We start from the raw sequence: 25,764 nt of genomic DNA on the forward strand, positions 1-25,764 counted from the left end.
AAAATGGAGTACATTCTGACTCTCTTCCCTTTTGCAGAGATCTCCACTCTTGGAGACTTCAATGTTCACCACCAGCTTTGGGTTTCATCTCCCTTCAATGACCATCCTGGTGAACTAGCCTTCAACTTTGCTATCCTCCATGACCTAGAGCAACTGGTGCAACACCCTACTCGTATTCCTGACAGTCTTGGGAGATACACCCAACATTCTTGACCTTTTCCTGACCTCTAATCCTTCTGATTATGTTGTCACCCTCTCTTCTCCGTTAGGCTCCTCCGATCACAATCTCTTATCTATATCTTGTCCTATCGCTACAGTCCCTCCTCAGGATCCCCCTAAGCGAAGGTGCCTCTGGTATTTTGCCTCTGCTAGTTGGGGGGACCTGAGGAGGTATTTTGCTGATTTCCCTTGGAATGACTACTGCTTCCGTGTCAGAGACCCGTCTTTGTGTGCTGAGCACATAACAGAGGTGGTAGTGTCTGGCATGGAAGCATACATTCCTCACTCTTTTTCTTGACCTAAACCTTCCAAACCTTGGTTTAACACAGCTTGTTCTCGTACTATACATGATAGAGGTGGCCCACAAAAGGTACTTAAGCCTTCCATCACCAGAATCTCATGCACTTTATATTTCTGCCCAGAACCATGCCATCTGTTCTCCAACTAGCCAAAAACTCCTTCATTAACAGAAAGTGTCAAAATCTTTCAAGATCTAACTCCCCTTGTGACCTCTGGCATCTAGCCAAAAATATCTCCAATAACTTTGCTTCTTCTTTCCCTCCTTTATTTCAACCAGATGGCACCACTGTTATCAAATCTATCTCTAAAGCTGAACTCTTTGCTCAAACCTTTGCAAAAAACTCTACCTTGGACGATTCAGGGCTTGTTCCTCCCTCTCCTCCACCTTCTGACTACTTCATGCTACCTATTAAAATTCTTCGCAATGATGTTTTCTATGCCCTCGCTGGCCTAAACCCTTGGAAGGCTTATGGACTTGATGGGTACCCTCCTATCATTCTCCAAAACTGTGCCTCCATGCTTGCACCTTGCCTAGTCAAACTCTTTCAGCTCTGTCTGTCAACATCTACCTCTTCCTGGAAGTTTACCTACATTCAGCCTGTTCCTAAAAAGGGTGACTGTTCTAATCCTTCAAAATAACATCCTATTGCCTTAATTTCTTTACCTATCTAAAGTTTTTTAATCTATCCTCAACAGCAAGATTCTTAAACATCTATCACTTCACAACCTTCTGTCTGATCGCCAGTATGGATTCCATCAAGGCTGCTCTACTGGTGATCTTCTGGCTTTCCTTACTGAGTCTTGGTCATCCTTTTAGAGATTCTGGTGAAACTTTTGCTGTTGCCTTGGATAATATCAAAAACTTTTGATAGAGTCTGGCACAAATCTTTGATTTTCAAACTACCCTCCTATGGCTTCTGTCCTTCTCTCTGAAACTTCATGTCAAGTTTCCTCTCTGACCGTTCTATTGCTGCTGTGGTAGACGGTCACTGTTCTTCTCCTAAATCTATTAACAGTGGTGTTCCTCAGGGTTCTGTTCTCTCACCCACTCTCTGCGTTCTGAGACGTCTCCGCCAGTTTTTCTCACCCACCCAGCTGCTAACTCTGTACAAGGGCCTTATCCGTCCATGTATGGAATATGCTTCACATGTCTGGCAGGATTCCACTCATACCACTCTTCTAGACAGGGCTAAATCAAAAGCTTTTCATCTCATCAACTCCTCTCCTCTAACTGACAATAAGAAATTCTTTGACTACTTAACTACATTCTGACTCTCTTCCCTTTTGCAGAGATCTCCATTCTTGGAGACTTCAGTGTTCACCACGAGCTTTGGCTTTCCTCTCCCTTCACTGACCATCCTGGTGAACTAGCCTTCAACTTTGCTATCCTCCATGACCTAGAGCAACTGGTGCAACACCCTACTCGTATTCCTGACAGTCTTGGGAGATACACCCAACATTCTTGACCTTTTCCTGACCTCTAATCCTTCTGATTATGTTGTCACCCTCTCTTCTCCGTTAGGCTCCTCCGATCACAATCTCTTATCTATATCTTGTCCTATCGCTACAGTCCCTCCTCAGGATCCCCCTAAGCGAAGGTGCCTCTGGTATTTTGCCTCTGCTAGTTGGGGGGACCTGAGGAGGTATTTTGCTGATTTCCCTTGGAATGACTACTGCTTCCGTGTCAGAGACCCGTCTTTGTGTGCTGAGCACATAACAGAGGTGGTAGTGTCTGGCATGGAAGCATACATTCCTCACTCTTTTTCTTGACCTAAACCTTCCAAACCTTGGTTTAACACAGCTTGTTCTCGTACTATACATGATAGAGGTGGCCCACAAAAGGTACTTAAGCCTTCCATCACCAGAATCTCATGCACTTTATATTTCTGCCCAGAACCATGCCATCTGTTCTCCAACTAGCCAAAAACTCCTTCATTAACAGAAAGTGTCAAAATCTTTCAAGATCTAACTCCCCTTGTGACCTCTGGCATCTAGCCAAAAATATCTCCAATAACTTTGCTTCTTCTTTCCCTCCTTTATTTCAACCAGATGGCACCACTGTTATCAAATCTATCTCTAAAGCTGAACTCTTTGCTCAAACCTTTGCAAAAAACTCTACCTTGGACGATTCAGGGCTTGTTCCTCCCTCTCCTCCACCTTCTGACTACTTCATGCCACCTATTAAAATTCTTCGCAGTGATGTTTTCCATGCCCTCGCTGGCCTAAACCCTCAGTAGGCTTATGGACCTGATGGGGTCCCTCCTATTGTTCTCCAAAACTGTGCCTCCGTGCTTGCACCTTGCCTAGTCAAACTCTTTCAGTTCTGTATGTCAACATCTACCTTTCCTTCTTGCTGGAAGTTTGCCTACATTCAGCCTGTTCCTAAAAAGGGTGACCGTTCTAATCCCTCAAATTACCGTCCTATTGCTTTCATTTCCTGCCTATCTAAAGTTTTTGAATCTATCCTCAACAGGAAGATTCTTAAACATTTATCACTTCACAACCTTCTACCTGATCGCCAGTATGGGTTCCGTCATGGCCGCTTTACTGGTGATCTTCTGGCTTTCCTTACCGAGTCTTGGTCACCCTCTTTTAGTGATTTTGGTGAAACTTTTGCTGTTGCCTTGGACATATCAAAAAAGCTTTTGATAGAGTCTGGCACAAAGCTTTGATTTCCAAACTACCCTCCTACAGCTTCTCTCCTTCTCTCTGTAACTTCATCTCAAGTTTCCTTTTTGACCGTTCTATTGCTGCTGTGGTAGACAGTCACTGTTCTTCTCCTAAATCTATTAACAGTGGTGTTCCTCAGGGTTCTGTCTTGTCACCCACTCTCTTCTAGCTAAAACAGCTTCTATGAAGTTAGGCGTTCTGAGACGTCTCCGCCAGTTTTTCTCATCCCTCCAGCTGCTAACTCTGTACAAGGGCCTTATCCGTCCATGTATGGAGTATACTTCACATGTCTGGGGGGGTTCCACTCATACTGCTCTTCTAGACAGGGTGGAATCAAAAGCTTTTCATCTCATCAACTCCTCTCCTCTAACTGACTATCTTCAGCCTCTTTCTCATCACCGCAATGTTGCATCTCTAGCTGTCTTCTACCGCTATTTTCATGCTAACTGCTATTCTGATCTTGCTGACTACATGCCTCACCTCCTCCTGCAGCCTCACTGCACAAGACTTTCTTCTTTCTCTCACCCCTATTCTGTTCACCTATCTAACACAAGAGTTAACCAGTACTCTCGATCATTCATCCCTTTCTCTGGTAAACTCTGGAACTCCCTGCCTGCTTCTGCATTTCCACTTTCCTATGACTTGAATTCCTTCAAGAGGGAGGTTTCAAGACACTTATTCATCAATTTTTGACCACTGCTTTGACCCTTTTATGGGACTGGCATTTCAGTGGGCATTTTTTGTATTGGATTTTTGTTGCCCTTAGCCAGTGTCCTTCCTACATTTAAAAAAAAAAAAAAAAAGAAAAAAAAAAACTGACTGACTTCAGCCTCTCTCCCATCGCTGCAATGTTGGATCTCTAGCTGTCTTCTACTGCTATTTTCATGCTAACTGCATGCCTCCCCTTCTCCAGTAGCCTTGCTGCACAAGACTCTTCTTTCTCTCATCCCTATTCTGTCCACCTCTCTGATGCAAGAGTTAACCAGTATTCTCAGTCACTCATCCCCTTCTCTGGTAAACTCTGGAACTCTCTGCCTGCTTCTGTATTTCACCTTCCTATAACTTGAATTCCTTTAAGAGGAAGCTTTCAAGACACTTATCCTTCAATTTTTGACCACCGATTTTGGACCCTTTTCTGGGACTGGCATCTGTGTTTTTTTTTCTTTTATTGGGGGGGGATTTTTGTTGCCCTTGGCCAGTGTCCCTAAAAAAAAAAAAAAAAAAAAAAAAAAAAGGACTAGTGGTGGCACGTGACGCTGTCCTCTACTCTTCCCCAGACCTATCACTATTTTCCTGTGCTTTTGGAAAGCACGTGAATTTTGAGGGCCTATTTTTTCCTCTTTGAACTGTGGTAATAAATCAAATTACATTTTTATCACTGATGACATACTATGAAACTTGTATTTTCGGTTCTACTGATAATGCCTATATCAAGTGTAGTAAAAATATCAACAATCAGGAATTTGCTTTCACCTTGGACTGAAAGTCATATAAGTTTTCTGCACTCATATAAAGAAAACAGTCCCTAATTTGCATTTCTCCTATCATCAATTTCTCGTATAACAGATGCTCATATAACAGAATCTCCCTGTATTTCAGAAAGCAACATACATTTACTTTCAATATAAAGAGTTTTGCCATTCATTTATTTTAATCGCCGGGTCGGCGATGATGCGTCTCATTTATAGCCACTTTTTTTATCACGAACTTTCACCTGCTGTCTAATGAACTTTCATCTACTGTCTAATGAATACAATGATCACTTCTTATTCTCCATGTTATGCCAAGCATTATTCTCTCCATTTCCTTTTGGACACCCAACACTTTTATTACATCTGGATTTTCTTCAGCCTCTCCCTGAGTGTATTTGTTTTGACCTAGTACCACTCCTGTACCATGCAAGACGCTGACTTTTTCATATAATACACCATCTACCATACTATATGTTGTGCCATCAATGGAACAGTTCTTGGTGCTTAATTTGTGGTATGTACATGATGTCCTACTTATATTTCATTCAATTTATTGCATCTTGCTCCATTTTTGAAGCCACTGATACACCCACTGATGGGGCAGGGATAGCAGTTTGTCCGATCTGAATGAGTTTTGAGTAAATATTTTGTCTGCCCATCACACCCACCACCCATCTTCCAAACTCAAGAATCTGAGTCTTGTAGGGATGCAAAAGTATATAAGATAGCCATTTCTTTTAATTTTTCCTTCCAGCAGGCAATACAGTAAGCAATGTGCCCCATTAGTAAAAAAAAGAAAAGATCCTCTGACTTCAGGCATGGCCCAGACCAAAGTTGACAATTTAACACTAAGTCTAGTGCTTTTCATAACATCCAAGTGTAGAAAGTTTACTCTATATCTAGCACATTTTAAGCTCCAATTTAGCACAAAAATGTTAATACTTTTTATCATGCACCATCAGATGATTCTAATGGAAACACTGACCCATAAGAAGAAATTGTACAGAAACTAGATCAAGACATTAATGTCATCAGTTCACACTCTTATGATGTAGATTCTAACATAGATAACTAAGTGATATTGAACAGCAAATGAAGGAGGTGAATGACTTACTACTTTGCATTCACTGCTGTCCTTAACCTAATTTCTGCAGCCATTTATTCAAATATAATAGAAGTTGTTACATTTTCTGGAATTACAGAAAAGCTGTATACATTTATAACAGCATGTAACCTAGACTATTAATTTTTGGAAACAATTATCTTTTTTTATGCAAGAGGTCCATTGGACAACAGCAAAAAATTTGGAGCAGTAAAAAAGGCCCACTTATTCCCAGTTCCCATAAGATGTCAGATAAAATGATAATAAAAAATACAGAGGATAAATGTCTTGAAACCTCCCTCTTGCAAGAGTTCAAGTCATAGGAAGGAAGAAATTCAGAAGCAGGCAGGGAGTTCCAGAGTTTACAAGGGAAAGGGATGACTGATTGAGAATACTGGTTAACATGCATTAGAGAGGTGGACAGAATAGGGATGAGAGAGAGAAGAAAGTCTTATGTAGCAAGGCCACAGAAGGAGTGAGGGCATGCAATTAGCAAGATCAGGAGGGCAGTTAGCATGAAAATAACAGCAAAAGACAACAAGAGATGCAACATTATGGTGATGAGAAAGAGGCTGAAAAGAGTCAGTTAAAGGAGAGGGACTGATAAGATGAAAAGCTTTTGATTTCACCTAGTCTAAAATAGTAGGAGTGGAACCCCCCCCAACCCATATGTGAAACATATTCCATATATGGATGGATAAGGCCCATGTACAGAGTTAGCAGATGGGAGGGGGGGTGAGAAAAACTGGCGGAGATGGCTCATAATACCTAACTTCATAGAAGCTGTTTTAGCCAGAGATAAGATGTGAAGTTTCCCGTTTAGATTATAAGTAAAGGACAGACCAAAGATGTTCAGTGTAGAAGAGAGGGACAATTGAGTGCCAATGAAAAAGAGGGGATAGTTACCTGGACGGTTATGTCAAGTTGACTGATGGAGGAATTGAGTTTTTAAGGCATTGAAGTTTGCTCTACCCCAATCAGAAATTTTTGGAAGATCAGAAGTCAGGCATTTTGTGGCTTCCCTGCATTAACTGTTTACTTCTTGAAGGGCTGGATGTCTATGAAATGACATGAAAAGTGCAGGGTGGTATCATTGGCGTAAGAGTGGATAAGACAAGAAGTCTGATTTAGAAGATCATTGATGAATAATAGGATGAGAGTGGGTGAGAGGACAGAACCCTGAGGAACACCACTGTTAATAGACTTAGGAGAAAAACAGTGACTGTCTATCACAGCAACAATAGAACAATTTGAAAGTAAATTTGAGAAGGATAGAAGTTGTATGAGGGTAGTTTGGAAATCAATGCTTTGTGCCAGACTCTATCAAAAGCTTTTGATATGTTTAAACAGTGAAAGTTTCACCAAAATCTATAAAAGAGGATGAACAAGATTCAATAAGGAAAGCCAGAAGATCACCAGTAGAGCAGCCTCGAAAGAACCCATAATGGTGACCAGATAGAAGATTATTAAGTGATAGATTTTAAGAATCTTCGGCCTTTAGAGAGGCAGGAAATTAAAGTAATAGGAGGATAGTTTGAGGGATTTGAGCAGTCACCCTTTTTAGGAACAGGTTGAATGTATGCAAACTTCCAGCAGGAAGGAAAGGTAGATGTTGATAGAGTTTGACAAGGCAAGATTCAAGCACAGAGGCACAGTTTTGGAGGATAACAAAGTTAAAGGCTAGTTCACCAGGATGGTCAGTGAAGGGAGATGAAAACCAAAGCTGGTGGTGAACACTGAAGTCTCCAAGAATGGAGATCTCTGGGGAAGGGAAGAGAGTTGGGATGTGCTCCACTTTGGAATTTAAGTTGTCAAAGAATTTCTTATAGTCAGAGGAGTTAAGCAAGATGTATACAGCACAGATAAATTGAGTTTGAGAGTGACTCTGTAGTCGTAGCCAGATGGTGGAAAATTTGAAAGATTCATGAGCGTGGGCACAAAAGCAGGTTAAGTCATTGCGCACATAGACACAACATCCAACTTTGGATTGAAAATGAGGATACAGAAAGTAGGAGAGAACAGAGAAGGGGATACTGTCAGTTCCCTCAGCCACCTGTGTTTCAGTGACGAAAAGAAGATGAGGTTTAGTAGAGGAGAGGTGGTGTCCTACAGATTGAAAATTGGATCTAAGATCTTACCACAAATGTTGCAGAAGTTAATGAAGAAAAAGTTGAGGGGTGTATCAAGGCACTCAGGGTCAATACCAGTGAACCAGTCAAACCTGAGGATATCTGTGGTCCCCTCCCCAGATGGGGACTCCAAGACTGGTTTAGGAGTCACCAAGTTGAAATTTATAATTTTGAGTGAAGGGTGTGTGTGTGTGTGTGTAATTAGGTGCATGTAGTTTTGTATGAAGGAAGAGAGCTGTCTTTAAAGGGCAAGCTGTGACTGTCCCCTTATGTTGTGAGACACAAAAGGAAATGTTCAGTGAGGTTAGAGATGGGTTATTAATAAGTTCATAGCAACCCCTGATTCAGTAACCTCACTGGGAGTAATTATAATAATTATAATAATAATAGGTGTCTACTGACAAACTGAGGGTGAGTTATAGCTGAAGACTATTATCTTCTCAAAACTCTCATCAGAGAAAGTTGTGGCTAAGAGAGAAATTAGAAAATAGAAATTATATAATCTGACCATTAAAGACCTCTTTAAATGCCCATTTAAAGATACCACTGTTTGAATTTAAATGCCCAGGGCCATAAAACATATGCAGTTTTCTTTGCAACTCACACTCTTTTCTTACTACAGTAGTAAAATAATATAGATAAGTGTTTGTAGGCAATGAAATAGTAGTTGGTAACTTACAATGCCTCACATAAGTATGAGAGGCTGGTTACCATACTGGGTTTACCTATACTGCTGTAACTTTTGACTTTTTCCACACTTACAGCTCTTTACTATGCCTGAAGTAAAGATACAAATCTGAATGTGGAAATGGAACTGGCAGCAAGAAGTCACTAGACACACTAAATAGACACAAGTAAGCAGCATGATGCCTCTCTCCTTTGCTACACTGCTGCCCAGCATGGGTAGCAGTCAAAAATGGTACTAGGTAGGAGGCATATGGCAAATAGAACAGACTTTTGGATTTGCCATGCCTCTCTTTCATACCTCTGGTTCTTAAGGAAGCATCCATAATCTTGTGGACTATCACACTACATTCTTGGAGTCCAGGTACAACACAGCTGGACACACACATCCACAGCAAGACCTTTACCCCTACATAATGAAATGTTTCCCTCTCTGACACCCACTTTAATCCTGAGAGCACAGATGATTTGTGCTTCCTATAGAGTGCCCCACACTCTAACTGGCTCCATACACCAATAAGCCCTGCCAAGTGTGCCCACACCTCATCTCAGTAATTGATGAAACTATGTCATTTTCATGTACTCACCAATATCATTCTCCACCTCTACCACACACAAACACTCTTGCTTGCTGCACAGTCATTCTTTCATTCAGTACTCTCTCTTCATGCAGTTCATCTTCTCAAGGCATGACTTTCCATTTAACCTTTCACTGCACCAACTGGCAGAATGCACTGGTTAAACAAACATCTTTCGCTCTAATAACCGGAAAATTATTCTTCATAATCTTTCTTTTTCCAAATGCACTCCATCCCATTCCTATCCTTTTGATTTCTTTTCCAGGATATAATTAATTTTTGTACTAAATAAATATATTAAAAATACAAATACTTCACCTTTTTCTTTAATCTTTGGTCTAAAATGTAGTTGTTAGCAACTACCTTAGTTTTCTTCAAATTATCTTGAACTTTCAGGTATTCTGCATGTAATTACAAAAAACACTTGCTGTACAGCATTAATGGAACCACTTATCAGAACAAGATCACAGACCAATATAAGATCATTAAATATTGTCTGTTGACCCTAATTCTCATCTTTTCTGATTCTTAATTACTCAGAGGCAGAAATGGGCAATACAGGAAAAATAGCATTGTTTTGGCTGCCATTTATAATCTTACCTGGTGGCAGTGCAGTAGTGTGGTGATCCTGTGTGTGGTGTTGACTCCCTAGGTGGCCTTCAAGGTCCAGCTGGCCCTCTCCTCCAACTAAACTTGACCCAACTGAAGTAGACAAGTGCTGAATCTCATCCAAGTCTCCAACCTTTAGAGAAATTAGTAATATTGGAATAACAATTAATGTCAAAAAATAATTATAGAACAATAAAGTCTCAGCTACCTTTCTTTAGAGATACTAGCTTAATATATAGAAATACCAATGAAGTAATAATGTGTAATCAAAGAGTACATACATAGTTGTGGTATAGTATTCCCAACTATTAAGCAACTCACAGGAGGAGGCAGTAGACACCTGCCGAAAAGATAATTACTCCCAGTGAGGTCTAAAGCACTATTCAAGGGGTGTTGTGAACTTATCATTAAACCCAGCTGTGACCTCACTGAACGTTTCCCTTTGTGTCTCACGACACAAGGGGGCAGTCACAGCCTGCCCTCTAAAGACAACTCTCTTCTTCCACACAAAACTACAAGCACCTAATAACACACACATCCTTCACTCAAAAATTTTAAAATCATCATAGCGACTCCTACGCCAGCCTCGGAGTCCCCATCTGGGGAGGGGACCATAAATGTCCCCAGGTCGGACTGCCTTTCTGTTGACGACCCTAAGTGTCTTGACACCCCCCTCAATTTTTTCTTCATTAACTTCTGCAACATTCGCGGTCTAAGATCTAATTTTCAATCTGTAGAACACCACCTCTCCTTTTCTAAACCTCATCTTTTCCTCACTGAAACTCAGTTGTCTGAGGCAACTGACAGTAGCCCCTTTTCTGTTCCCTCCTACTTTCTCTATCCTCATTTTCAATCAAAAGCTGGATGCTGCGTTTATGTGCACAATGACTTAACCTGCTCTCGTGCCCACGCTCTTGAATCTTCCGAGTTTTCCACCATCTGGCTACGACTACAGAGTCACTCTCATACTAAATTTATCTGTGCTGTATACCTCTCACCTAACTCCTCTGACTATAAGAAATTCTTTGACTACTTAACTTCCAAAGTGGAGCACATTCTGACCCTCTTCCCTTTTGCAGAGATCTCCATTCTTGGAGACTTCAATGTTCACCACCAGCTTTGGCTTTCCTTTCCCTTCACTGACCATCCTGGTGAAATACCCTACAACTTTGCTATCCTCCATGACCTAGAACAATTGGTGCAACACCCTACTCGTATTCCTGACCGTCTTGGAGATACGCCCAACATTCTTGACCTTTTCCTGACCTCTAATCCTTCTGCTTATGCTGTCACCCTTTCTTCTCCTCCGATCACAATCTCATATCTTTATCTTGTCCTATCGCTCCAATCCCTCCTCAGGATCACCTAAGCGAAGGTGGCTCTGGCGTTTTGCCTCTGCTAGTTGGGGGGACCTGAGGAGATATTTTGCCGATTTTCCTTGGAATGACTACTGCTTCCGTGTCAGAGACCCGTCTTTGTGTGCTGAGCGCATAACAGAGGTGATAGTGTCTGGCATGGAGGCGTACATTCCTCACTCTTTTTCTCGACCTAAACCTTACAAACCTTGGTTTAACACAGCTTGTTCTCGTGCTATACGTGAAAGAGAGGTAGCCCACAAAAGGTACTTAAGCCTTCCATCACCAGAATCTCATGCACTTTATATTTCTACCCGAAACCATGCCAAGTCTGTTCTCCAACTAGCCAAAAACTCCTTCATTAACAGAAAATGTCAAAACCTTTCAAGATCTAACTCCCCTCGTGATTTCTGGCATCTAGCCAAAAATATCTCCAATAACTTTGCTTCTTCTGTCCCTCCTCTACTTCAACCAGATGACACCACTGCTATCACATCTATTTCTAAAGCCGAACTCTTCGCTCAAACCTTTGCTAAAACCTCTACCTTGGACAATTCTGGGCTTGTTCCTCCCTCTCCTCCACCCTCTGACTATTTCATGCCATGTATTAAAATTCTTCGCAATGATATTTTCCATGTCCTCACTGGCCTAAACCCTCGGAAGGCTTATGGACCTGATGGGGTCCCTCCTATTGTTCTCCGAAACTGTGCTTCCGTGCTTGCACCTTGCCTAGTCCAACTCTTTCAGCTCTGTCTGTCAACATCTACCTTTCCTTCTTGCTGGAAGTTTGCCTACATTCAACCTGTTCCTAAAAAGGGTGACCGTTCTAATCCCTCAAACTACCGTCCTATTGCTTTCATTTCCTGCCTATCTAAAGTTTTTGAATCTATCCTCAACAGGAAGATTCTTAAACATCTATCACTTTACAACCTTCTATCTGATCGCCAGTATGGGTTCCGTCAAGGCCGCTCTACTGGTGATCTTCTGGCTTACCTTACTGAGCCTTGGTCATCCTCTTTTAGAGATTTTGGTGAAACTTTTGCTGTTGCCTTGGACATATCAAAAGCTTTTGATAGAGTATGGCACAAAGCTTTGATTTCCAAACTACCCTCCTACGGTTTCTATCCTTCTCTCTGTAACTTCATCTCAAGTTTCCTTTCTGACCGTTCTATTGCTGCTGTGGTAGACAGTCACTGTTCTTCTCCTAAATCTATTAACAGTGGTGTTCCTCAGGGTTCTGTCCTATCACCCACTCTCCTCTTATTATTCATTAATGATCTTCTAAACCAAACTTCTTGTCCTATCCACTCCTACGCTGATGATACCACCCTGCACTTTTCCACATCTTTTCATAGACGTCCAACCCTTCAGGAGGTAAACATATCACAAAGGGAAGCCACAGAACGCTTGACTTCTGATCTTTCTAAAATTTCTGATTGGGGCAGAGCAAACTTGGTATTGTTCAATGCCTCAAAAACTCAATTCCTCCATCTATCAACTCGACACAACCTTACAGACAATTATCCCCTCTTCTTCAATGACACTCAACTGTCCCCCTCTTCTACACTGAACATCCTCGGTCTGTCCTTTACTTATAATCTGAACTGGAAAATTCACATCTCATCTTCAGCTAAAACAGCTTCTATGAAGTTAGGCGTTCTGAGACGTCTCCGCCAGTTTTTCTCACCCCCCCCCAGCTGCTAACTCTGTACAAGGGCCTTATTTGTCCATGTATGGAGTATGCTTCACATGTCTGGGGGGGTTCCACTCATACTGCTCTTCTAGACAGGGTGGAATCAAAAGCTTTTCGTCTCATCAACTCCTCTTCTCTAACTGACTGTCTTCAGCCTCTCTCTCACCGCCACAATGTTGCATATCTAGCTGTCTTCTACTGCTATTTTCATGCTAACTGCTCTTCTGATCTTGCTAACTGCATGCCTCCCCTCCTTCCGCGGCCTCGCTGCACAAGACTTTCTTCTTTCTCTCACCCCTATTCTGTCCACCTCTCTAACGCAAGAGTTAACCAGTATTCTCAATCATTCATCCCTTTCTCTGGTAAACTCTGGAACTCCCTGCCTGCTTCTGTATTTGCACCTTCCTATGACTTGAATTCCTTCAAGAGGGAGGTTTCAAGACACTTATTCATCAATTTTTGACCACTGCTTTGACCCTTTTATGGGACTGGCATTTCAGTGGGCGTATTTTTTTTATTGGATTTTTGTTGCCCTTGGCCAGTGTCCTTCCTACATAAAAAAAAAAAACTGGAATCATGTCATATTTTGTAAAATGACTGAAAATAATTTATTACATATATGATATTATGTAAAGATTAGTATTGTATATTCCAAGAGAACTACATCAGCCATAGTATATACAATATTCACTACAATATAAGTTCCAATTACTGACAACAGCCACTAATATGTTAATAATGACACATGTTTAATTGAAACAAAAAAATATTTAAGGGCAAAAGCACAAAACCTTGAACATTTTTGCAAAGCTCTACACTTGGCTAATCAAAATTTTATTATACTTTATAATGTTCATAAAAAAGTCTGATGATTTTTGAATACAAAATAAGAGAATTTTATGAATATTTCATGCTCTACTTAAAGAGTCAATGAAAATTAAATTGGTTGGAGGGGAAGCTTACTTTTAATACTGTAAACAATTAGGTGTACACACACACACACACACACACACACACACACACACACACACACACACACACACACACACACACACACACACACTGTTATGGTGGACAGAAAAGTCAACACAAACAGGCGCTCCTAAAAATCCAGCCATCTATGTCGCTGAGAGCTGCCCTAGTGGAAATACAGAGGTGAGAGTTCACACTGGTTCTATTTGTTGCTGCTCCAAAAGCGTTTCGTAGAAAGCAGTTAAATTGTTATAATGAGCGGTGAAGAGGGGGCTATTTCGGGGACCGTCCCGAAGGCAAGACAGAGAGACTTTTTGGGATTTGAGGAAGAGGACGGAAGGGTCAGGGAAGCAATGATGAGAAGGAGAATTATCACACTGGAAACCAAAATGAAAGAAATGAAGGATAGATTTGACAAGATGGAGAAGATGGTTGAAACTTTGATCACTGAGAAGGGAGTGAGGAAAGGTGCATACGACGATCTACATAAAAAACTAATGTTATATGAAAAGAAAGCAATGGAATATGAAGGCAAAGTGGAAGAGTTAAACGTAAAACAGAAAAATTGGAAGAAAGAACAAGAGGAGGAAAAGATCGATTTTAGGAAAATTGTGGAGGAACAAACAAAGGCAAACAAAACAAAGCTAACAGAAAAAGTTGTTCAAGTTATAAAACAGAAAGAAAACTTGGTGAGAGACACTGTGGATAAGAAAAAAAAACTGTTGTTGTATTCAGCCTGAAGGAAGAGTGTACACCTCAGTGGAATGAAAGAGAAAAGAAGGAAAAGATATGTGTGGAAAAATTAGTGGGGACATTACAAGAAGAAAAAGAACTAACTGGAGAGATCGAAGAAATTAAAAGATTGGGTAGATATGCTGAGGGTGGACTGTGTCCTATGAAAATAAGGTTTAGGTCACAAGTGCCAGCTGAAGAAACATTGAGTAAATCCTGGAAACTGGCCAAGGTGGAAGAATATAAACAAGTGTGGATAAAAAAAGATAGAACCAGAGAAGAGAGAGATACTATAAATGAACTAAGAAAAGAAGCAAATGAAAAAAATGGAAAACTATCAGAGGTGAAGGAAAAAGTTCTTTTGGAGGGTTATGGACATGAGGTTGAGAAAGTGGTACAGAAGGGAAGTAAATGCAGAAGGGGAAGACTAAAAGTAGCATACATGAACATAAATGGACTAATGTCGACAGTGTTGAAACTAGAAGACTATTTAAGAGGAGAAACCGGACATCATGGGAATCGTTGAAACTAAATTGGCAAGTGAAGGGGATATATCAAATATTGGTAAAGGAAAATACAACCTCTGGATGAGAAATAGAAAGAATCAACGGGGAGGAGGTGTGATGCTTCTAGTTAGGAAGGATTTATTAATGGAATCTGTCACATATGGGGTGGAGGAGGCAGAAATATCGAAAATAAGCTTAAGACAGAATATTAGAAGATACCGTAACGTTGTGGTGAATTATGTTCCCCTCTATTCTAACTCTAAGAGAGAGGATGAATATAAGAAAATGCTTGAGGACACAAGGACATGTTTGGCAGAGCTGCTTGAGGAAAATGATGATATACTCCTGATGGGGAACTTAAACTGTAAAGAGATATCTTGGGAGAATTGGACCACAGAAGGCAGTGAGTCATCATAGGGGAACAAGCTACTAGACATGGCTATTGAAAATTTCCTGACACAGTGGGTTACAGATGACACAAAATTTAGGGGAAATGAAGCACCTTCAAGGTTAGATCTAATTTTCACCAAGGAACAAGAAATAGTAGAAGACCTTCAATACATAAACCCAATAGGAAAAAGTGATCATGTGCTGATTCAGTTCACAGTCATGGATAATAACCTCAGTATAAAGAAAGAGGACCACAGAAAAGAATGGCTAAACTACAGCAAGACTAACTTTAGACAACTTAGGAAATATTTCAGTGAAGTGAACTGGAACATAGTTATTCGAAAGGAGAACGTAGAGGAAAAGTGGACAGCTTTCCTGGACATTTATAATAAGGGAGTAGAGAAATGGGTACCCAAAAGATCAACAGAAAACCTTTTCAAAAAGGATTGATACAACAGATGTGCAGCAGCTAGATTGGAGAGAGAAAAAGCATGGAACAAGTGGAAGAAAAACAAGAGACTGGACATGTGGAACAATTATATAAGGAAAGGAAACAATTATGTCAAAACTCGCAGACGAACAAAAAAATTTTGAAAGGAATGTTGTGGAGAAATCTAAAGACTAACCAAAATTATTTTATAAATTAATTAATGGAAAATTAAACAGTAAAGATGAAATAAGTACGGTAAAAGCTGGAGAAGAGACAGTGGATGACCCAGAAGAGGTAGCTGAAGTGTTCAACAGATATTTCCACTCTGTGTTTACTAAGGAAAATTATTTCAGAGGTGAGAGGACAGCGTTAGAAAAAGGGACCAACCTAAAGGAAATTAAAACATCAGTAGATGAAGTAAAAAATATGTTGGAAGACCTGGATGTAAGGAAAGCAACGGGTCCTGATGGTGTCTCAAGTTGGATTTTAAAAGAGTGTAGCTCACAATTTGTCTTAGCACTACCCTGATGAAAGGTAGAGTACCCATAGACTGGAAATGGGCAGATATTACCCCAATCCACAAGACTGGAAGTAAAGAAGATCCATTAAATTATAGACCTGTATCGCTCACAAATGTGGTGGCAAAGATTTGTGAAAAGATTATCAAGAACAGATGGGTGAAATACCTAGAAGACAACAAGGTGATAACAGAAAAACAATTTGGTTTCAGAAAAGGAAGATCTTGTGTTACGAATTTGATAAGTTTCTACTCTAGAGTAATAGATATAGTGCAAGAGAGAGATGGATGGGCCGACTGCATATACTTAGATCTAAGAAAAACATTCAATAAAATTCCACACAGAAGACTAATATGGAAATTGGAAAAAATTGGAGGACTCGGAGGATCACTGTTAAAGTGGATGACTGACTTTTTGACAAACAGAGAAATGAGGACAGTAATTAAAGGCAGCAGGTCGAACTGGAGAGCGGTAATAAGTGGAGTCCCACAAGGTTCGGTACTTGCACCTATTATGTTCACAATGTATGCAAATGATATGACAGAAGGTGTAGAAAGTTAGATGAACCTTTCCACTGATGATGCTAAGATTATGAGGAAAGTAACAAATGAAGAGGATTGCAATGCTTTAAATCAAGACTTAATTAAGATTAATAAATGGTCATTGAGGTGGAATATGGAGTTTAATGCTAAAAAATGTAGTGTGATGAGGTTAGAAAAAGTGTGAAAAGATCAGTTGGCAACTATTACTTAGGGAATAAGGAAATCTCTATAAGATCAGAAGAAAAAGACCTAGGAGTAATTATTACTGATAATTTATCATTTGGGAAGCACATAAACAAAATTATAGGAGAAACATATAATCTGCTGAGAAACATCAAGATAGCATTCTCCTATATTGATGAAGATATGATAAAAAAAAAAAACTGATAACAACGATGATACGTCTGAAATTGGAGTACACAGCATTAGTGTGGTGGCCAAGTTTGAAAAAGGATACAAGAAAGTTAGAAAAAATCCAGAGAACTGCAACTAAAATCCCTGCAAGCTTAAGAGAGTATAGTTATGAGGAAAGGTTGAAGAGATCGGGCCTGACTACACTAGAAAAAAAGGAGGGAAAGAGGTGATTTGATAGCAATATATAGAATATTGGAAGGAATGGAAAAGTTGGACAGAGAAGACCTCTTGATACTAGATACAAGAGACACAAGAGGACATGGAAGGAGATTGAAAAGGAGTGTTTGCAGAAGAGACATCAAGAAACATGGCTTCCCCCACAGAAGTATAACAGTGTGGAATGAACTTAAGGGTGAGACTGTGTGTGCAAAGACAATTCACAAATTTATAGAAAATCTAGATAAAACTCGATATGGAGACGGGATGGCACGAGCCTAGTGTAGCTCTTGTCCTGTATTTCAGAACTGGGTAAATACAACTAGGTAAATACACACACACACACACACACACACACACATACACACAGCAATCAGCCAATGAAATGCAGTGACTAAATTGTGTGTGCAAAGAGCATTTATAGCTTTAAAGATTTCAAGAAAGCATTCAACAAAGTACCACACAATAGACTAATATGGAAATTAGAACACATAGGGCCAGTTCCACAGTCATCCTTTTCACTTGCTAGCTAGCCAACAGTCACCTTTGGCTGCTTTTGGCTTTCCACAGTCACCTTTGGCTGCTGCTTTTCACTTAGGCAAATACCAAAAATTTGGACTTTGGTAAGGAGTTTTTGGGGAGGGGTAGGGCTGCCCAATCCATAATAAATTCCCAAATTACTGCATTAAATTAATGTTCTTTGCTGTAATATGACCTGAAAAGTATATGTATTTTTTTAAATAAGAAAAATGACCACTACATATATAATAACAACTGTCATACTATTTAAGAAGTATTGAACTTGGCATCATGATAAAAAACCATGAACAAACATCATCTCTTGCAGGTTTCCTCACTTTTCTGGCTATTTTCAGTAGGTATCTAACGGCTCTCACTCTGTTTCAATATTTAGAGGATGCAGCATTATTTCTCAGCTAATGTGCTTCAAATGACAAAGGGACAAATACTATGCTATTGCTGCTATGTAGCCTTGTGGTGTTCCAGCACTTTCATACAATATTTACCATTGTGGAAGCACTCCAGATAACCACTCTGTATATTTTAAATATTATAATTACTCATCACATTTAAAAAACCCAAAAGGGATAACTGATGAAAGAACTGTACAGACTTGAGGAAACTCAAGGGATTGATTGTTGTATGTTGATTGGCAGTGGTGCAGCCACAAGGGAACTTTCTTTGAACTGGGAATTTGAGTCTCTTTAGAATGTCCTCACCCAGCCAAGGTTAGGTTTGGTTTGGGTAAGTTAGGCTCTCCTTTGGGGTTGGTTAATTTCTCACTCAGAAATTTCAGAATGCAATGGTTGTGTTTTTCATTTATTTGTAATAATGATTTCTATTGGGAAGGTCATTGGTTTTCTCCCTGTAATGCCTGCAATATTTAATTAGTTAGTTTCACACATAACACAAAAACAATGGGCACAGGTTTTGAAAATAAATTCTTCTATTTGTGTTCAGTATTTACATGACTAGATAATTCACTCTTCTACTAAATGGTACATACAGTCTCTGTTCTGGCATCCTGACAGAAATAAAGCACACATTCAGTAACCTTACCAACCACAATATAATGTTCTTCCCAGCACTCTTCAAGCACTCTACAACAGAAATTCAACCTCTGAAAGTGCAAAAAAGAAAAAAAGGAGTTTGATGTAGCAGATACATGTATGTTTATTTAATTTTAAATTAAATTAACAGCAAAGTTAATCAAAGCAAAGTTAAGGAAAAGGATCTGGAAGTGACATTCTCAAACAGCTTATTACCAGAAAAAACATTTACAAAAACAAAGACCAGAAGCTGATAAGGAACTTATGAGAAGAGTGGTGTTTACTTATCTATATGAAGAGATGAGGAGGAAGACAATTGTCACAATGATAAATCCAAGACATGAATATGCATCAATAGTGTGGCTACCTCATGAGAAAAAAAATGTTTATAGAAATTGGAAAGAATGCAGAACAGCAACCAGATTTTACTTAATTTGAGAGACCTATCATATATTGAGAGAGAATGTCAAGGCTGAAGCTCCTAACCTTAAAAATGAGAAGGGAGGGAGGGAGACTTACTATCCAGTATTCAGAGTGATGAAGGGAGTAGAACTACTAGTTAGAAAGGAACTGTGTGTGGACAAGAAAGGACATGGAAGAAAGCTGAAGAGAGACAAGTGCAGAAGAGACATTATAAGCCACAACTTTCCTAATAGAAGCACAGAAGCCTGAATTAATCTGGGGGAGAGAGCAGTCCATGCAAGAAGTACTCACAACTTAAAGGTTGGAAACTGGTAGATATAAAGACAGGACAGCATGAACATAGCTCCTTTCCTGTATGCTGCAATTACATAAACACAATTAAGTAAAAAAAACACACACACACACACACACACACACACACACATACCTGCTGTGTGAGTGTGGCAGCATTGGTATACATAATACTCAGGCCTGAGGTAGTTGTTGCAACACCCTTCTCTGCTGAACTGTTGCTGCTGTTGATCATGATGTAGGCTGGTTGGCCTCCTGCTGCTACAGCTCCTCCACCAGCTCCCCCACCTCCTGGTGGTGCTGTGAGTGTCACCCCATATGAGCACTCCCCATCTCCCCCACCATCCCCCTCACCCCCAGCAATGAGAGAGGAGACAGCAAGAGGATCACCACTGATGAAAATTCCACCTCTTTTTGGAGTGACACTGCCTCCCAGTCCAGCTCCCCCAGAGAGGTCTGGTGGAAGAAGCTGCTCAGGTAACATATGGGGTGAAGTAACCACTCCTGGCAGAAGGAATTCAGTCAGGTCCTTGGATTTTCCAACCTGTGTCTCTTGCTCCTGTTGGGATGATGGTGGTGGTGGTGGTGGTGCTGGTGGTGGTGGTGGTGGTTGAGGTGGTTGTGGTGCCTGTGTGGAGAGGGGGAGGTGTGTTTGCTGTGTGGACAAGAGGGAATGCTGCTGCTGCTGCTGTTGCTGTGGTGGCTGTAGCCTGGTTATTCCAAGTTTGCTGTGTACTTTTCGTTTGTGTGAGGTGAGATCAGCCCTCACAGCAAATGGTTTGAAGCAAATGTCACAAACAAAACGTTTCTCTTCCTGGTGTCGCTTCTTGTGTCTAGTGACACAGCGTGAAGTGTTGAACTTCTTGCCACAAAGCTCACATGAATATGCTTTTTGATCCCGGTGGAAGACCATATGGGCAAGGAGGTAACTTTTGTCCACATAGCTCTTGCCACAGATGTGGCAGTGATTGGGGCGCTCAGTGGTGTGATGCTGGAGGTAGTGGTTCTTACAATCTCTGTTGGCATTGAAAGTGGCATGGCAAATGTTGCACTCAAAGGGTTTCTTGGCACGGTGACGGATGAGGTGCTTGGTGAGATTGCCACGGGAAGAGAGCTTCTTATTGCAAACCTCACAATGGTGAGGATCCCTGCTGCCTCTCCCTGTGCCTACAGAACCAATTGGGGCAGGCTGGGTGGTAGTGATGGTGGTGCTGACAATTGTGGTGGTGACAGTGGGCAACTGATACTCCTTACCTTGCCCTTTTACTTCAGTTTCCTTTCCTGCCACTTCTTCCTCCTCTCCTTTCTTCTTCCGTACATACTTTCTCTTTCTCTCTGCCCTTTCTTGGAGTCTTGCTCCATGCTTCCTCTGTGCTCTTCTTGCTGGAGGCTTCTCCTGGGGAGGTGTCTGGGGTGGAGTATCTCCAGGGTTGTCCACATTTTCCTCTTCCAGTTTGGTCGCTGACTGGTCATTTGCCCAATCTGAATTCTCATCAATGGAGAGTGGATCAGTTTCAGCAGGGGAGGTGGTAGTGTGACCATCAGCTGCTGCCACTGTTGCCATAACTTTCTGGCAGGGTGTGGCTAGCTGAAGCAATGCAGCTGCCAGCTGGTGGATAGTGTGTGAAGGAAGATGGCGGCCAAGAGCTCTAGGGTGTGGAAATTCCTCCTTGCACACAGCACACATCCACACTGCCACCACCTCAGCTGTTCCTGTTGTGGCTCCTTCTTCTCTAGTGGAAGTTTCAGGACCATCACCGGCACCCTCAATCTTGAGATGGTAGGTGGCCTCCTCTTGAGATCGCAAAGGAGACATAAGGGCATCAACAGTGGCCTGGGATGTGGTGGTCTCCAGGGGTGGCAGATCCTCCAGAGCTTTGGCACAAACCTGTTGGTGGGCTGCCATAGCTTCTGAAGTGCCCAGAATAAGGCTACAGTAAGCACATGTCCACATCACCTGGCATGGCAAGGTGCCATCCTCCTCCTCTCCACTTCCCTGATGGGGAGCTTGTACTGTGGTAGAGGCAAGATCTCCATCATCATTTTCCCCTTCCACCTGTTCCTGTGTAGGAATGAGGGTTCCTTCTGACAACTTGGTATGAACCAGAGTGCCATTCCTGGCTAGCACATGATGTGGTGCTACCCTCTCCTCTTCCTCCTCTTCTTGTCCCCCTGCTATGATATCCAAACTAAAGGTGTTGCTGTTGAAGAGCTTCACTATCACCTTCCTGCCACTTCCCTGGCACTCCCCTGGAGCCACCATGGAAGTCACTAAGGCTGCTGCATCCATGCCTCCAACATCCACAGGAGAGACACGTCCCCCTCCTGCCACTTTCAGTCCCCCAGAGGTAACCGCCAAAGTCCCCCCCACCAGCTCATCTGTCTCATCCCCACCTGAACCACATGGCAGGGAAGTGGAGAGGGCTGGGGCATCAACCAGTGCTGTGGTGGGTACTAGTGCATTGCTTCCAGCCAGGGTGACACTAGTAAGGCCTCCCTCCTTGGCCTCACTATGGGCCAATTTTAGGGTAGTGGTGGTTGTTGGTGGGGTGGTGGGTGTTAGAGGTCCATAGTGACCATACATGATGTGGTACTCAGCTGCCTCTCCCTCCTCAGTTACCCCACCAGACCCTGCTGCTACTGCATCTTGGTACCTGTTGGATAGGAGAAATTATATCAGTAAAATTCATCTAACCTTTTCTGGTTTTCATAATCAATTTATCCTGTCCCTATTACCTAACTTGTTCCTGCAAATACAGATAAACCTTGGACTCGTCCTCCCATCTCACCCACCTCCACATCCTGACCACCCACACAAAATGCATTTCAAAAAAGCATCTTATGATGTCTCTCATTCAATGATGTTTTATTGGTAGACTCAGTGCACTTCCAAATAATGTGACTGTAGGTACAGGGAGCCCTAGTCACATTCCTTTCATAAATGGATGCAGATGCAGGGAAATAGCTGTCAGCATGTCCCTCCATTTATATTGTCAGTTGTGCACTGAGACTTGAGGAAAATGAAGGATAAGGGTTGCCATCAGCCACCAGACAGTAATTACATCACAGAAGTACAAATCTTGGTAGAAGAGAGGGAGTGGGAATTCCCACACCCCACTGTCCTCCAATCAAGCAGGAATTCCCGTCACACGACATTTAGGGATTAATAGCCGAGATACATTTCACACATTTCATTTTTGAGAGACAACTTTATTTATCATATGCATGAGAACTTCCCTTGCATGAGTGTCACAACCCAGCACAGAATTTCCACTACAAGTACCAACATAATGTGTGTGTGTGTTTACCTTGTTGTATTTACCTAGTTGTGACATACAGGAAAAGAGCTATGCTCATGCTGTCCTGTCTCCATATCTATTTTTTGTCTAACTTTGTCTTAAATTCATTTATCATATTTGCATCAATGACTTCTTTGTCCACATCATTCCAGACCTCCACAGTTCTATTTTTCTTTAACATCTCTTCTACAAGCATCTTTTTTCAGTATTCTGCTGTGTCCCCTTGAGCCTCTCATATCCCACATCACGAAGTCCTTCCTATCCAAGTTCTCCATTCCAGTCATCACTCTGTACAATGTGATCAAATCACCTCTCTCTCTCTCTCTCTCTCTTCTCTGTTCCAGTGTTATAAGACCCAATTTTGACAGTTTTTCTTTGTACAGTAGATCCTTCAAACTTGGAGGTAACTTTGTTGCTGCTCTTTGTATCCCTTCCAATTTTCTTATAGATTTCTTGGCGCTAGGTGCCATACCACAGCTGTATACTCCAATCTTGAGTGTATCATGGTCACAATCAATTTTTTAATCATTTCCTCATCCAGATGTGTAAATGCTGTCCTTATGTTTCTCAGTAGGTTATAGGTTTCACTTTTAATTGTGTTTCTCTGGTGACAGCTTATCAGTAATAATTACACCAAGGTCTCTTTCTTCAGTTCTTTTGCCAATTCAGTTCTTTGCACTGAATTCCATCTGCCACCTTTGGCTCCACTCCCAGATCTTGTTTAGGTCCCGCTGAAGTGCTATGCAATCTTCCTCTTTTTCTATTTTTTTCAGTAATTTTGTATCATCTGCAAATAAGCTAATTTAGCTGGTTATTTCTTCTGGCATATCACTGATGTACACAGCAAACATTACCGGTGCCAACACAGAATCCTGAGGAACCCCAATTAAAATTTTCTTCCAGGCTTACCTTTGATCTTTAATTACTGTTCTCATCTCTCTACCTTCCAAGAAGTTCTCCAACCAGTTTAGCAGCCCTTCTCACAATCCTCCAAACATCTTCAGTTTCCATAACAACCTCCTATGCAGTACTCTGTCAAATGCTTTTTGAGGTCCAAATAAATGCAGTCTGCCGAACCATCTCTCTCCTGCATAATGTCCATAACTTGTGAATAGAAACTCAACAGATTTGTAGTACATGATCTTCCTCCTCGAAAACTAAATTGTCTGTTTGTCAACACACTGTTTTCTCCCAAATACTTTGTATTTTATAACTCTTTTACACATCTTTGCCATTCCAGTTGTTAATGACATTAGTCTGTAGTTTGAAGGGTCTTCCTTATTTCCTCCCTTGAAAAATCGGCACTAAATCCAGTCCACTGGGACCTTTCCCTCTTTTAATGAATGTATTATGATTCTGTGGATCTTTTTGGCCAACTACTGACTACATTCCTTTAAAATCCAATTAGATATTCCATCTGGGCTTGCTGCTTTCCTTACATGTCAGCTTAACTTCAGTTGTGGGTAAAATATTGGAGTCAATAATAGCGAGGAACATTAGGGAACGTTTAGACAAACATAACTTGATAAATCAGTCACAGCATGGCTTCACGAAAGGGAACTCTTACCAGACAAACTTGTTAAGTTTTTACAGTAAAGTGTATGAGGTAGTAAATAACGGTGATAGTTATGACATCTTATATCTGGACTTCACTAAAGCATTTGACAAGGTACCCCATCAAAAGCTCCTGAGAAAGGTTAGAGCACATATGATAGATGGGAGGGTGTTAGACTGGATAAGGTCATGGCTAAGCAACAGGCGACAAAGAGTTGTTATATACAGCTCTAAATCCAAGTGGGGTCATGTAATTAGTGGGGTGCCACAGGGATCAGTATTAGGGCCATTGTTGTTTTTAATATATATATCAATGACTTGGATAGTGGATTAGTAGTGATGTTAGTAAATTTGCGGATAACACAGATAGGTAGATTAATTAGGTCAGAATCGGATGCCATCGCCTTGCAGGCAGATTTAGATAGGATGAATGAATGGATGGACAGATGGCAAATGCAGTTTAATATCAACAAATGCAAAGTACTTAGCGTAGGTACAGGAAACCCACACAGTAAGTACACATTAAACAACGAAACTCTGGTAGGTACAGGGTATGAGAAAGATTTAGGAGTTGTAGTTAGCTCTGAACTCCATCTAGGAAAACAAAGCATAGGGGCCAGAAACGGGGCAAATAGGGTATTAGGATTCATTTTTAGGAGTTTTAAAAACAGAAGACCCAAAGTAATATTAAAGTTATACTTGGCGCCAGTCAGACCTCATCTAGATTACACTATGCAGTTCTGGTCCCCACATTACAGGAAAGATATAGGTCTATTAGAATCAGTACAGAGGAGAACGACTAAAAGGATACATAGGATGAGAAGTATTTCTTACGAGGCGAGATTAAGGCTGTTAAATTTACATTCTATAGAGAAATGTAGGTTAAGAGGGGACCTGATAGAAGTCTTTAAGTTGTATAACGATTATAACAAGGGGGATGTAAGCAAAATTCCTAGGATCAGCAACCAGGATAGAACAAGAAATAATGGGTTCAAGCTTGAAAAATTTAGGTTTAGGAAAGAGATAGGAAGAAATTGGTTCTCAAATAGAGTGGTAGATGAGTGGAATGGACTCAAGTAATCATGTTGTTAGTGCTAGAACATTAGGGAGCTTTAAGAGAAGATTAGACGGGTTTATGGATGGGGATGATAGATGGAA

General features: G+C 41.0%; 1 protein-coding gene across 6 annotated transcripts in view; it reads right to left on the reverse strand.

Moving 5' to 3' along the window:
* LOC135113199 (uncharacterized) overlaps positions 1 to 25,764 on the reverse strand; it is a 52,772-nt gene that overhangs the window by 16,875 nt on the left and 10,133 nt on the right. For 4 of the 6 annotated variants that reach the window (XR_010274748.1, XM_064028332.1, XM_064028333.1 and 1 more), the window contains 2 exons: positions 19,890 to 22,407; positions 9,755 to 9,896 (listed from right to left, as the gene is read on the reverse strand). Coding sequence is in view for 3 of the 6 variants with exons in the window: in XM_064028332.1 (XP_063884402.1) it covers positions 9,755 to 9,896; positions 19,890 to 22,407 (2,660 nt within the window). In the remaining 3 variants the exon portion in view is untranslated. Of the gene's footprint in view, positions 1 to 9,754; positions 9,897 to 19,753; positions 19,821 to 19,889; positions 22,408 to 25,764 lie in introns of all 6 variants that reach the window. The other 2 variants (XR_010274749.1, XR_010274750.1) reach the window with 1 other exon arrangement.

The sequence above is a fragment of the Scylla paramamosain genome, chromosome 25 (genome assembly GCF_035594125.1).
Source record: "Scylla paramamosain isolate STU-SP2022 chromosome 25, ASM3559412v1, whole genome shotgun sequence".
Taxonomy (NCBI): Eukaryota; Metazoa; Arthropoda; class Malacostraca; order Decapoda; family Portunidae; genus Scylla; species Scylla paramamosain.